Raw genomic sequence first — 12,460 nt, 5'->3', positions numbered from 1 at the left:
CGTTTTTAAGCCCAAAAGACATTCTAGTGTAGATGAAAATACCCCAGGGAGTAACAAAAGCTGTTTTGATTTGGTCGTCAGGATGTATTCCTAACTGATTGTAGCCACTGAACCCGTCCATAAAACTATACAGTACATGGCCAGCGACATCTTCTGCATACTTGGGATTCAATTTGTAAGCCTGTCCTCTGACCGGCTTAGCCCCCTCAACCAGAGGAATTGTGTGGACTCCTAGCTCTGTTGGGATTCCTTCCAAATCGTGGTAAGACCAGGCAAACACATCCTTGAAAGAGCGCACGAAAGAGATTACCAGGTCGAGTAGAGCGGGGTGATCCCATAACCAAGTGGCTAACAAGATGGGATGATGGTTGTCAGGGCCGCCTAGGTTGACCTCTCTGACTGGGTCAGGCGGTGCAGTGGGCGAGGCTGCGTCAGGGAGAGAAGACCGTGCCGCCTCTGTTAGCTTCTGGACATTATGAGCTGGCGTCTGATCAGTGTTGAAATCAGCATACTCTTCCTGCAACCATCCTGATGGAAGCTCTGCAAATGGTAAATCCTCAGATACCTCAAAGTGCTCCGGCATTGGTGGAGAGTCGGATGGAGTAGAGGCTAAGGAAGGAGCTAGGGTGTTGGCCAACTCTTGCAAGGGAGACTTTTTCCGCCTTCTATGGTGGGTTATAGGCTCACTCAGGCCGACGGTTTCCATCAAGGGACCCTCTGAAGGATGGGCACTTGAGATCGGTCCACTTGGTTCTGGCTCACTTGGCTGACTGGGGTTACTGGCTTCCGCTATAGCTTCAAGTTTAGCTTTAGGTGTAGGATCAGGGGGAGAGGGTGAATCTGTCGGCAAAGGTTGAAGAGAGACTACATAGCATGGCATCGAAGAGGTAGCTTCTAACCACAATAAGTCTTCAACGAACCCATCAGGAGGGACCGGCTGCTCCAAGTCAGGGTTGGACTCTACTGACAAAGAGCTATGTTGAACGACCGGATCCATACCTCCTTTGAGACGAATTTGTTGCATTTGAGAACCAAGAGTATGTATCCACATGGCGTCGTTTCCCCAGTCGTGAAGTGCTTTCGTATGTTGCAACCATGGCCTACCAACTAGCAAGGGATAACCTCCCTCTACCTGGGGAAGATTAACTACCACAAAATCCAAGTTGAAAGTGAAATCTTGTACCTTCAAAGGCACCTTGTCGACTATGCCCACCGGGTAGATTGTTCTCTGATCGGCCAATGTAACAGTGGTAGTAAAGTGGTTTAGCAAACTAACTGTACCATTTATCTGCAAGACCATCCAAGGTGAACGGGAAGAGCACCAGGTATGTGTCTTCTCTGTTGAGGCCACAACCTCTGCAAAGAGAGACAAACCTCCGAGCATGGTCGTCTGCATCTTCTGCGGAGAGACGTTTAAAGGTAGGGAACTTGATGTTCACCTTTGCCAGAACACTTGTGAGCTCCTCCATGGCCTCTTGCTCCTGAGTCTGTTGCTCCCTAGCTTGCTGTAACAAAATGGGGGAGAGCCTTACCGGAGAAGGTCACCTGGAGGATGTAGAACCGGTCGAAGGAATGGAGGTAGCCGTATGAGTAGGTATGGGTGATGGGGTTAATATTCTTCTACTGGGCACCAAGGGTTGACGCGTTCCGTGGTAGTACTTCAGAGGACTCAGTAGTGCACTTTGACGCTCCAATGACCTCCTTGTATGTGTCATGCAGTAACCGCTAACCCCACCAAGCTTTGGGCAAGAAGACCTTCACTTGGGCAAGACAACCTTCACTTGGCTGAACTAGACTCTACTAGACCAGGGCGAGTGACTAGACCACCTGGCCTGGACCAAGACGAGGAAGGACTAGACCAGGGACGAGAAGGACTAGACGAGGACGAGAAGGACTAGACCAGGACGAGGACTGTTTGGACCAGGGTGAGAGAGGACCAAACCAACAAGGCGAGAGACTAGACCAGCTAGATTAAACTGTCAAGGGTGAAATTGGACCAGGCCAACAGGCTGCGCAGGCGAAGCGAAGAAACCAGCTACTCAACAGAGTGAGACTTCAGTTGAGGTCCCACCGTGATCGCCAAAATGAGAGCACCTGTAGCGCGGATAATGTGTCGTGCTCTCTACAGTGTGGGTGCCCCTGAGTGCAATGTGCGTGACAATCTCACTCAAACAAATGGAAACTCTCTCAAACAGAATGAAACACAGAAACAATGGGATAACAACAGAGACACAACAGTGGACCAGAACATGTGGACTCGACTAGCTCAAAGAACCATGTACAGACTCTGGCGTGGCAGCACACTCAGCTCCAGCCCAGGACTCACAAGTACAAATGGGGTGTCGAGGCTCTCAGATGTGCAGGGATGGTGAAGTAGTGCTCTGTGTAAGACTCTCTACCTAGACGATGACCCGACTATCTATATAAGATAATGATAATGACCCAACGGCTACTACTCATAGATACAATCATAAAGAGCCACCAACGGCTCAACGGCTCATAAATGTCAGCCAGCTAAGTGTGACCTGGCCACATGTCCACTACGCCACCATCCGTATCCCTGCCACGTGTCACTGCCCAGAGTGTTCGTCCAGTGTGAACAGACCAAACCAACTGTACTAACTGTAACTGTGTCTTGTGAAAGTGACACTGTAGCCTGCTACACTGACAGGCTTAGCCCCTTCAACCAGAGGGACAGTATGGACACCCAATTCTGGTGGGATCCCTTCCAAATCCTTGTAGGACCAAGCAAAAACATCTTTAAAAGAGTGTATAAAAGAGATTACTTGATGGAGTAACGCGGGGTGCTTCCATAACCAAGCTGCTAAGAGGACGTGCTGAGGGTTGTTAGGGTCTGCAAGGTTGACTTCTTTGACTGGGTCAGGAGGTGTAGCTGGAGAGGGTGCCTCAGAAGACGAAGAGTGAGCTGCCTCTTGGAGCTTCGAGACATCATGGGCTGGTGTTTGATCGATTGGAAACTCCGCAAACTCCTCTTGTAACCATCCTGGTGGAAGCTCTTCGAAGGGTAAGTCTCCAGACACAGGAGAGTGCTTTTGAGTGGGCGGGGCGTCAGACCCGGGAGATGTTAGAGGAAGAGGTGGAACGTTGGCGAACTCATGCAGAGGAGATTTCTTTCCCCTTCGGTGATGTGTTATAGGTTCACCAAGGCCGACGACTTCCATCAAAGGAACGCTTGAATCATGGTGATCAGGGACTAACCCACTTGCTTCTTTGACTGGCACACTTTCTGCTATAGGACTTGGGTCACTGGTGTCAGTCTGAGGAGTCGGGAGAGAGTGTGTTACAGGCGGTGAGGCTTGAATAGAGACCACATAGCACGGCATCGATGTAGTAGCTTCCAACCACTGCAGCAGCAGGTCTTCGTCAGACCCATCAGGTGGGATAGGCTGCTCGGGGTCGGGGTTGGACTATACTGACAACAAGCTGTGATGAACCACTGGATCCATACCTCCTTCGAGTCGAATTGGTTGCGTGGGGGAGCCAGGAGTATCTATCCACATGGCGTCGTTTCCCCAATCATGAAGTGCCTTAGTATGCCGCAACCATGGTCTACCAATAAGCAAAGGAAATCCTCCCTCCACCTGGGGAAGACTGACCACCACAAAATCCAAGCTAAATGTGAAGTCTTGTACCTTCAGAGGCACCTTATCTACTATACTCACTGGATAGACTGTCCTCCGGTCAGCCAATGTAACAGTGAATGGAGCGGGGCGGGTAGGCTGCAGACCTAAAGCCAACATAGTAAACTCTGGCATCAAATTGATCCCGGATCCACCATCCACTATGACGCCTAAGAAATGATGCCCAAGAATAGATGCAGTGAGACGAGGACTTTTGTAGTCGGTGAGGGGAGCAGCTAGATAAGAAATCATGTAAGACTCTGAGGGCTATACAAGGAGGTGCCTGCCACTAGGCCCTGCACCCGGGTACAGAGATTGAATGACTGAGAGGGTGTCACTTCTGAGGGTTGCATCTACTCGGAGCATCACATAAAGGGACACTTATTGAAAGGTGTTCTTCAAGATTGCTTCCGCTGTGGGCTTAGCTCCTTCAATCTGAGCTTCCTCTGGAACTCTGACGTGTTCTAAGTCAGCCACTGCTTCAAGGCTCCATCAATATCTGAAAGCATAGAGACTGGCCTACTTTTAGCACCAATGAAGGGCTCGTCAGTTTGGTCAGGTTGTGGAAGTGGAGATGGACGAGATGGACCTGCTGGCAAGCTAAGACCAAGAGCTGCTCTCTGTGCTCGAGTGAGTACGCCAGCGGGCTCCCCCACTTGTTGTGGCCGAACTGTATGAGTAGCAGGTGATGGCAGAGGGGTTGTGTTCATTGCGATGAGATTGATCTTCGAGAATGTGAATTCTTGTTGATTTTGAGTTGGGCCTGAAGATGAGGATTCCCTTTGCTTGAGACAATCCTTACTGGAGTGGTCTTTAGACTCCGGACAATGACGGCAAGGAGGAGACCCTTTAGGTAAAGGACACTTGCTTTGGTTATGCCCATATTCTCCACATCTATAGCATAAGATGGGCCAATTTGATGGACGAAACGGGGGACGAGGTGGTCTCTATTCTTGCTGCATGGAGTTGGAAGCTGAGGTCTAGAAGCTCTGAGGGGCTGACGGAGCATGAGTATGATAAAAACTTTGAGACAGAAAAGTACCTGACATACCTTGGACAGTAGGGGTATTGAGCAAAGGTAGCATGTAATTTGGATGGCCATAGGGGGAAACCATATTGTATGTTGATGTTAGCCCTTTGTTGGAGAGAAGGACCTAGACTTTGTTGTATTTGCCGCAATCCCTTGATATAGTAGCAATCCTTGTCTTCATACCCAGACTTTTCACAGAAATGGCAATAAGCACGAAGGGGACAGTCCTGTGGAGGGTGTCTTGGAGAGCGACATTAGCTGCACCATACCAATAGCCTTAGTCTCCTGCTGAGACCTAAGCTCTTCTAGCTCTCTCTTGATTTGATCCAAAGCGTCATGATGTGGGGGCTTGTCCTGTCTAAGAGAGATTGATTTCTCCTCCTGAAGAGCGTGTTGTAGTTTTAGAGCTGCACCATACCATAGCCTTAGTCTCCTGCTTCTTGCCCCAATCCCGCACTACATCGCGACGCGCACCTACCGATACCTTCTGCTTCGCGCTTTCAGTTCCCTACGTAAAGAAGTCAAAGGGTCAGATGGACTCTCCAAGAGTACAGAGGCAGTCTCTACCCGAGAAGAGTCGGTAAGCAGCTTCCTTGCCCCCTCTATCCTAGTAGCAGTCGCAACAAACTCCTCCAAGGTGGCATGAGGTCGGAGATTCTCTCCCAGTTTTTGCTAATAAGTCTTTAGAAGAGCCTTCTCTACCCATCTCTTGACCATGAAATCACTTGGTGGTCGAGGAAGCTTGGCGACCGGAGACTTTGTTCGGGTCATGAGTTCTGCAAAAGTCTCTTTGGGTTGAAGCATCAGGTTGGCCAACTCATCCAGAACCCTTTCTTGGAAGTCCCCTGGTCTGAAAGCTTCACAAAACTGTTGTCTTAAAGTTGCCCAAGTTGAAAAGTGATTCTCTGCAAATTGATTGTACCACTTGTCTGCTAAACCATCCAATGTTGATGGAACAACACCAAATAAGCATCTTCTCTATTAAGACCACGACCTCTACAGAGAGACACAAACCTCCTTGCATGGTCGTCTGCATCTTCTGACCGCCTTGTATGTGTCATGCAGTAACCACAAACCCAACCAAGCTTTGGGCAAGAAGACTTTTAACTGGTGAACACCGGTCTAGACTCTACTAGACCAGGGCGAGTGACTAGACCACCTGGCTGGACCAGGGACGAGGAAGGACTACACCAGGACGAGAGCTGATTGGACCAAGGCGAGAGAGAACCAGACCAGAAGGGCGAGAGACTAGGTCAGCTAGACTAAGCTGTCTAGGGTGAAACTGGATCAGACCAAGAGGCTGCACTGTGCAAGGTGAAGTAGGCGAGGCTAGGTAAACCCAGCTAGCTCCTGATTTGTAACTCAACAGAGAGTGAGACTTCAATTGAGGTCCCACCGGGCGTGCCAAAAATGAGAGCACCTATAGCACAGATAGCGTGTCGTGCTCTCTACAATGGGTGCTCCTCAATGCAATGTGCGTGACATCTCACTCAAAACAGAATGAAAACAAAGGAAACAATAGATAACAGCTGATCAACACAGAGACATAGCAGCAGACCAGACATATGGACTCGACTATCTCAAAGAACCGATGCACACTCAGCTCCAGCCCAGAACTCACGGGTACAATGGGGGTGTCGAGGCTCAGATGTGCAAGGATGGTGCAGACGTGCTGTGTGTATAGACTTGCTACTCTAGACGATGACGCTGGACCATTATGAAGAAGATGATAATCCTGATGACCCAACAACTAGTACTCATATGTACAACCATAAAGAGCCACCAACGGCTCATAAATGTCAGCCATTTAAGTCTATCTCCAAACTGAGTGGTGGTGGTGACTTGGCCATGATGTCCACTAGACCACCGTCCGTATCCCTGCCACGTGTCACTGCCCAGCCCAGAGAGTCCGTCCAGTGTGAACCAGACTAGACCGACTAGACCAACTGTACTACTGCGTGTCCTGTGAAAGTGACACTGTAGCCCTGCTACAGTCTCTAACTTTGAAGCCTTCAAATCAGTAGTCTTCTCAGATGAGCTGTTATCTTTGGGCTTCCATTTTTGCCTCAGCTTCATAGCTGTGGTGACAAGAACACTAAATCATTGGTCACTGACAGAGTATTCTGACTGCTGTCTGTCAGTGTGCTTTAAGCCTTGGCAATCTCTGTTAAGTCCTCCTATGGCTTGTTCCCACTTCCCCCATGTCTCATAGGCAAGGTTACATGAAGCCTTTCTTTCTTTCCGTGTTGAAGACCTCTGTTACCTGTCAAGTTTAGTTCGTTTTAGGGAGGATTTTGCAAGGTTTTTTTTCTTATCGGTCACTCTTTGGAGAGCTGTCAATGAATTTACTACAGTTGTCAAGAACAGATGTATGTGTGTGTTTTGTTTCTTCATTAAACAGGACAGCTAGGTATCATTTCTTAGTGACTGGTTTTGCTAAAAGTCTCCTGTTTTTGGTCATCATAGGAGCAAAGGATGTGGCGGAAGCGTTGAAAACTAACACTGTGCTCAACTGCTTGAATCTTGGCTACAACAACAAAGTTGGGGATGAAGGAGGTCGGGCTATTTTTGATGCTTTGCAATCAAACACTGTATTACAAGTAAAGCTTACTTCTTGCAAATTTCTGCTTGTATTTGTGATTCTGAATTTCACAGATAACAACAGGGGGCTACTGATTTCAAATTTCTTATAAAGATGGAAGCACAAGTGTGGCATACTCATGCATGTATGAAAGTATAATGTCAGAGTTGGTTGGGCATTACTCTAATCTGTAACCAGTCTGATGATAGGTTTTGTGCATACTACACTCAACCAATGACCAGGGTTGTTTGCTACTTCACCTCTTCTCTTTATATGCTTGTGTGTGTGTGTGTGTGTGTGTTGTGCATTCGAGTTTTCCTATATATCATGAACTTAAAATTACAGAAGTAGATGTCGTGGTTTTTACCTTCATTGCTTCAATGTCGAACAACAGTTACCCTAAGTGCGTTTAAGAAAGGATAGAAAAATGTAGAGGTTCCAACATTTTGCATTTCATCTCTTGGTCATGTAGACCTACAAAAACGTATTGCAATAGTAAGAAAGGTACATGTATCCACTTGTCAAAACCCACAACACTCGTATTCTTGTCCAAGAAAAACATAGTTCTTTTGTTTAAAACCTTGTAGTTTAGAATGCTTTAGGGAAAATGAGATAGATGTATGTATGACATTCTGTTGCATGTGTTTTTATGTGTGCATGCCATTATTGTATGATTGTTAGACGAACGTGAAATATATGTCTGACATGAACTCATGTTGAGTAGACATGAACATACATTGAGTACACAGAGCTTTGAACTATTGAATGCTCGTGCACGCAAGCCTCTGTGAGTGTGTGCACGCACGTGTGCACATGTCTATGTGTGTGACTCGCTAGTAAGCACTAATGGGACTCTAGTGGAAATGTTGGTAGTATTTTATTGAATACTATGGATGATGAAGCTGATGGCGAAGTTGTTCTGTGGATGACTACCATGAGTCTATAACTTACACTTTCCTCCACATGCTCTTCTCAAATTCATTTAGAAATTTATAGGTACTTTTGACCATAAAGTAAAGTACTTTCGACGTTGTAGTCTTGGGAAATTTGTATGATTGACAAGAAGTTATAGTCGCTGATACTGGCTTGTGTAGCTGGGCTACAGTGTGACATGCACTGGACGGGCAGTTAGTAGTTACAATTGGTCTTGGATCACACTTGGGCGCGGTCACTTGGCTGATGGACTTGTTTGTTGATAGTCTAGTGGAGTAGAGGCGTTTGGTGGGACACGGAGAAGTGGTAGCCGAGTGGACACCGTGGGCAGCTTATCACTTCCAAATATGTGTAGCTGTCTCTCATCGATATTTCTTAGTAGTTATGGATAGGATGTATCTGTTGTATACATAGTTAGTCTTTTGTGGTCTAGTGGTACGAGTCTTTGGTCCACAGTCAAGTCATTGTCACAACACTTCCCTTGCACTGTTGAGCCTCAACATCCCCATTGTATCTTGTGAGCACTTGGTCTGGAGCTGTGTGCGCTGCCAGCCAATCCAAAGTTGATGCATTGAGAGTTGTTGGGCTCATGTTGAGTTTGGGGTCTATCTTGCCGTGTCTACTTCTAGTTCATTTTCTTATTGTATATCATTTCAGTTATGCCATCATGTTGTTGTGTGCCATGGAGTGAGAGTTCTGTGTATCTTGCACAAAGAAGCACCCATACTAGAGAGCATGTCACAGGGCGGGCACCATGTGCCAACGCCAACGGAAAAGGACAGGCTGAACAACTTTAAGCACTTCAAATAACAACTAAACTGAAAGAGATGCACGACACACGAGACGGGGAGTGGCGGAGTTCCACCTCAAGAGAGCACTAGCCCCAAACCTTGTTGCCCCTTTCGGTATTTCTTTATATTGCTTCAATTGAGTACAACTCCCATGGCTTTGCTTTGCATCCCCTGCGGGTAGACTACCATAATGAGACCCCATGGGTCATATTTAAAGGCCCTTGGCCTCTAAAAGTAGTTTACATGAAAAGCAATTAAGTTCCAAAAGCATTTGGCCTCCCAAAAGCAACCAATGCAAAATAAGGGAAATTCGTATAGCTTGCCACGTCATCAGCCAGCAACGTAAATTATGGAATATCGTACAAGCTGCCACGTGGCATTGTCAGCGCAATCTGCGGGCCGTATAGCTGCTGCCACGTCATTAGTTCTCCACGCTGTCTTCTGTGTGTGTGGGTCCAGCTTTATTTATTGTCTTGGTGTCACTTGGGCCCCATCGGACGGGGTGCCGTAAGTTGGTGGGAACTCTTCTTTAAAAATAGGCCACTCGGCAAGACTTTGCAAGTTAGTAAAACTTCTTCTGTTGCTTCTCCTTAGGGTTTAGGTCTCTCGGTCGGGATCTGCAGGTTGGCTCCGTTCTTCAGTGGCTTGACTCGTGAGCAGTTTGTGACAGAGCACGACATAGTTTTCCCGCTACAGCTTGAAAGCCAAAACATATAATATACCAAGGGGGAAAATTTCCTTGAGAATGAAGAGGTGGCCTTGAAACAGTCAACGAGATCTAAAACAGTAGTATGCTGCAATTTGCTTCACATCTTAAAACTAGAGGGTTACTACCAAGGAGGTTTCTTGTATACTAAGTTACACCACAACTGTTTGATAAGAAGGCACTTTGATTGATGGGTTTGTTGATTTTGTTTCTGTGATGCTATTTGCTTTTGCTTCTAGCTAAATTGACATGTAGATGAGGCATAGAATATATGCTTATCATCCTTACCAATCCGAAGGAACAATCTTGTTGCTATGAATTATGGAGAGTCATCCAAAGAATAGGCATTATGCTTGATTTGATGATGAACCCTGTTTGTGTACGAGCGCCCACCCCAAATCTAGTTTGCAGAGGCTGCGTTTTGGTGTATGTTACAGTATAATGTTTGAGAAAAAGAAGTGCAGAATTCATGTTCTTTGTTTCTTTTTCTCTTTGATGAGTTTGAACTCTCGATGTTTAGGGAGATACTTGTGCATGTACATGCCTGTGTCTTGTCATAAGTAAGCATTTAAGCGTCTGTAATTGTGGGAATGGATTTGTTTCGACTGCAGAAAGGACTTGCTCTTTTCTCAAGATATTGGTGCTCTTCTCCCTCTTTGGTAGCATTAAGTCAAAGCTGTTACCAAACGATTCATGATATGTTTACATAAAGAAAATGATTAACAGAGACAAAATTACTTGTTTTTTAGATTACTGCAAGGAGCCTGGTGCTAATACATGCATCTTATGAACGATTGAATTTTTTCATTGTTGTCTCTTGTAATGACAGGGACTTAGCCTCATAAGTTGTGGACTTGGAGAGGAGGCAGCAGCATCGTTGGGCAGGCTTATAAGCAGCTCGTCGTCGTCCTTGCTGTACCTTGATGTATCAGCAAACCCTTCCATAGGTACAAAAGGTGGAGCTACATTGCAAGCAAGCATGGTATGAGTTAAGTGTATGCTGGCTTATTTTGACATTCTAGCAGAAATTTATCTATTTGTTTTTTCTTGGCTTGGCAAGTGGTGGTGGTTTTGCCCTTTTTTTTTGGGTTGGGGGGGTTCTTGGAGGTGATCCATGCTGAGATTAGGTGTCGTGGGTGCTCTCGGCGCCATCGGATCCGTTGAGTAAACTAGGGGTAAATAATTCACCCCTAATTTACCTTCTGTTTATCCCTAGTTTACTGTGGGGATTTGATGGCCGAGAGCGCCCACGCTATGGGCTATTCTGGCTGTGGATCTCTACCTAGGGTGCATCACTTGACTGGTCTAGCACAAGAACATGAACACACTGAGGATGTGCACATGCACACACACACACATGTACTATGTTTTAATTTGAACTTATTATTTCTCTTAGAAACTGACCAGCTGCCTATAAATGAGCACTTTCTGAGGCCCTTAAACGATTACCTACTTGGTTTTTCTATCTAGAAGAAAACCAGACACAACACCTTCAACTAATGTTTCTTCTATGACCTTGGACTCTTCATTTTTTTTGAACGTGCCTAACATTTTTGCCAGGAATTATTCTTTTTATTAATACACGGGGTTGAATAGAATCAACCTCACACAACCTGGCTTAATAACACTCCCAGAGGAGTAAAAACAAGGGATCCCCCACACTATCTTGCTTCAACTGTATAATAATGGACCCTAATTGATACTTTTACTAGATTCTAGATTCTACACACGTCCACATGCGCACGCACATGTGCAGATGCATCCAATGTTGCTCATGTGCTAATTGTTGTTCATATGGTATGTGTTGTAACAGAGGCATGATTGTTAAGCTAAATCCATTAAGAATACATTTATTATGACTCCAATACATATGCCATGTATGCATGTACGAGATGTTGATGTGGGTATATGTAGTCTCTGCATTGAGGGAGGAAAACCGCCGCTTTTCTTTGATGTGGTTATATGTAGTCTCTGAATTGAGGGCTTGCTTTGATTGCTTTTTCAGGAATCAGGAAAACCGCCGCTTTACTTTGATGTGGAGATGTGTGGGGTAGGGGAGGAGATTGAGCAGTTTATTGCAAATGCCATGACAACAAAGAACGAGAAGGATGTGAGACCTTCTCTTCTCAGGAACAGCATCTTCCAAATTTAGTCACTTATTGACGGCCATACTTGATGGAGCTAAGAAGACACAAAAGGAAGCATCAAAATGCAAGAGCTCTCTCTCTCTCTCTCTCTCTCTCTAAACTCTTTTAGAGCACTCTGTCTAAAACCAATGGAAACAAGTGATCAAATCACAATGCTTGCCAAGAGACACATGAAGCCACAAAAGAATTTTGCTCTTATTTAACACCCATCAACTCATTGTCTAGTCATGAAACTTTCCAACACACTCAATGCGCACGTACTTTGTTGAACTTCCACATTAAACGAAGTGAAACCTTGGTAACTCTTCTTTATGGGCATAATAAATAAACAAGTGAAAGGGTCACGATGGCTTTCAAAATCAATAAGAAAGTGATAAAATTGCTAGGTTGAATTAAATAGGTATTAGTGTTTGGGAAAGGATTGCCTCAACTTAGTCTTGAGCCAATTGAAAATCGAGACTAGCTAATTGCAAACCATGGTAAACGGAAGAAAAACCGATGAAATATGTGAGAAAGTCATCCAAAAATTGTGCAAATCTCAAAAAAACTGCTAGTATTTCCGGTTTTGTTCTTTGTGAGGAGGAAACTCGATCAGCATCTGCTTAATAAAAGGGACTTTCTCGAACGTTAA

At 45.6% G+C, this 12,460-nt stretch overlaps 1 protein-coding gene across 2 annotated transcripts in view; it reads left to right on the top strand.

The window, feature by feature from the left end:
* Positions 1-12,173, top strand: part of LOC147461421 (uncharacterized) — a 60,291-nt gene extending 48,118 nt beyond the window's left edge. For both annotated transcript variants that reach the window (XM_086508984.1, XM_086508983.1), the window contains 3 exons: positions 7,138-7,271; positions 10,512-10,664; positions 11,688-12,173. In XM_086508984.1, the coding sequence (XP_086365110.1) occupies positions 7,138-7,271; positions 10,512-10,664; positions 11,688-11,834 (434 nt within the window). In that variant the 3' untranslated portion in view covers positions 11,835-12,173. The remainder of the gene's footprint in view (positions 1-7,137; positions 7,272-10,511; positions 10,665-11,687) is intronic.
* Positions 12,174-12,460: the final 287 nt, after the last annotated feature.

This window comes from Adiantum capillus-veneris, chromosome 3 (genome assembly GCF_014529385.1).
Source record: "Adiantum capillus-veneris isolate H3 chromosome 3, ASM1452938v2, whole genome shotgun sequence".
Lineage (NCBI taxonomy): Eukaryota > Viridiplantae > Streptophyta > Polypodiopsida > Polypodiales > Pteridaceae > Adiantum > Adiantum capillus-veneris.
Note: the sequence above shows the minus strand (reverse complement) of the source record. Positions and strands in the feature narration are given on the sequence as shown.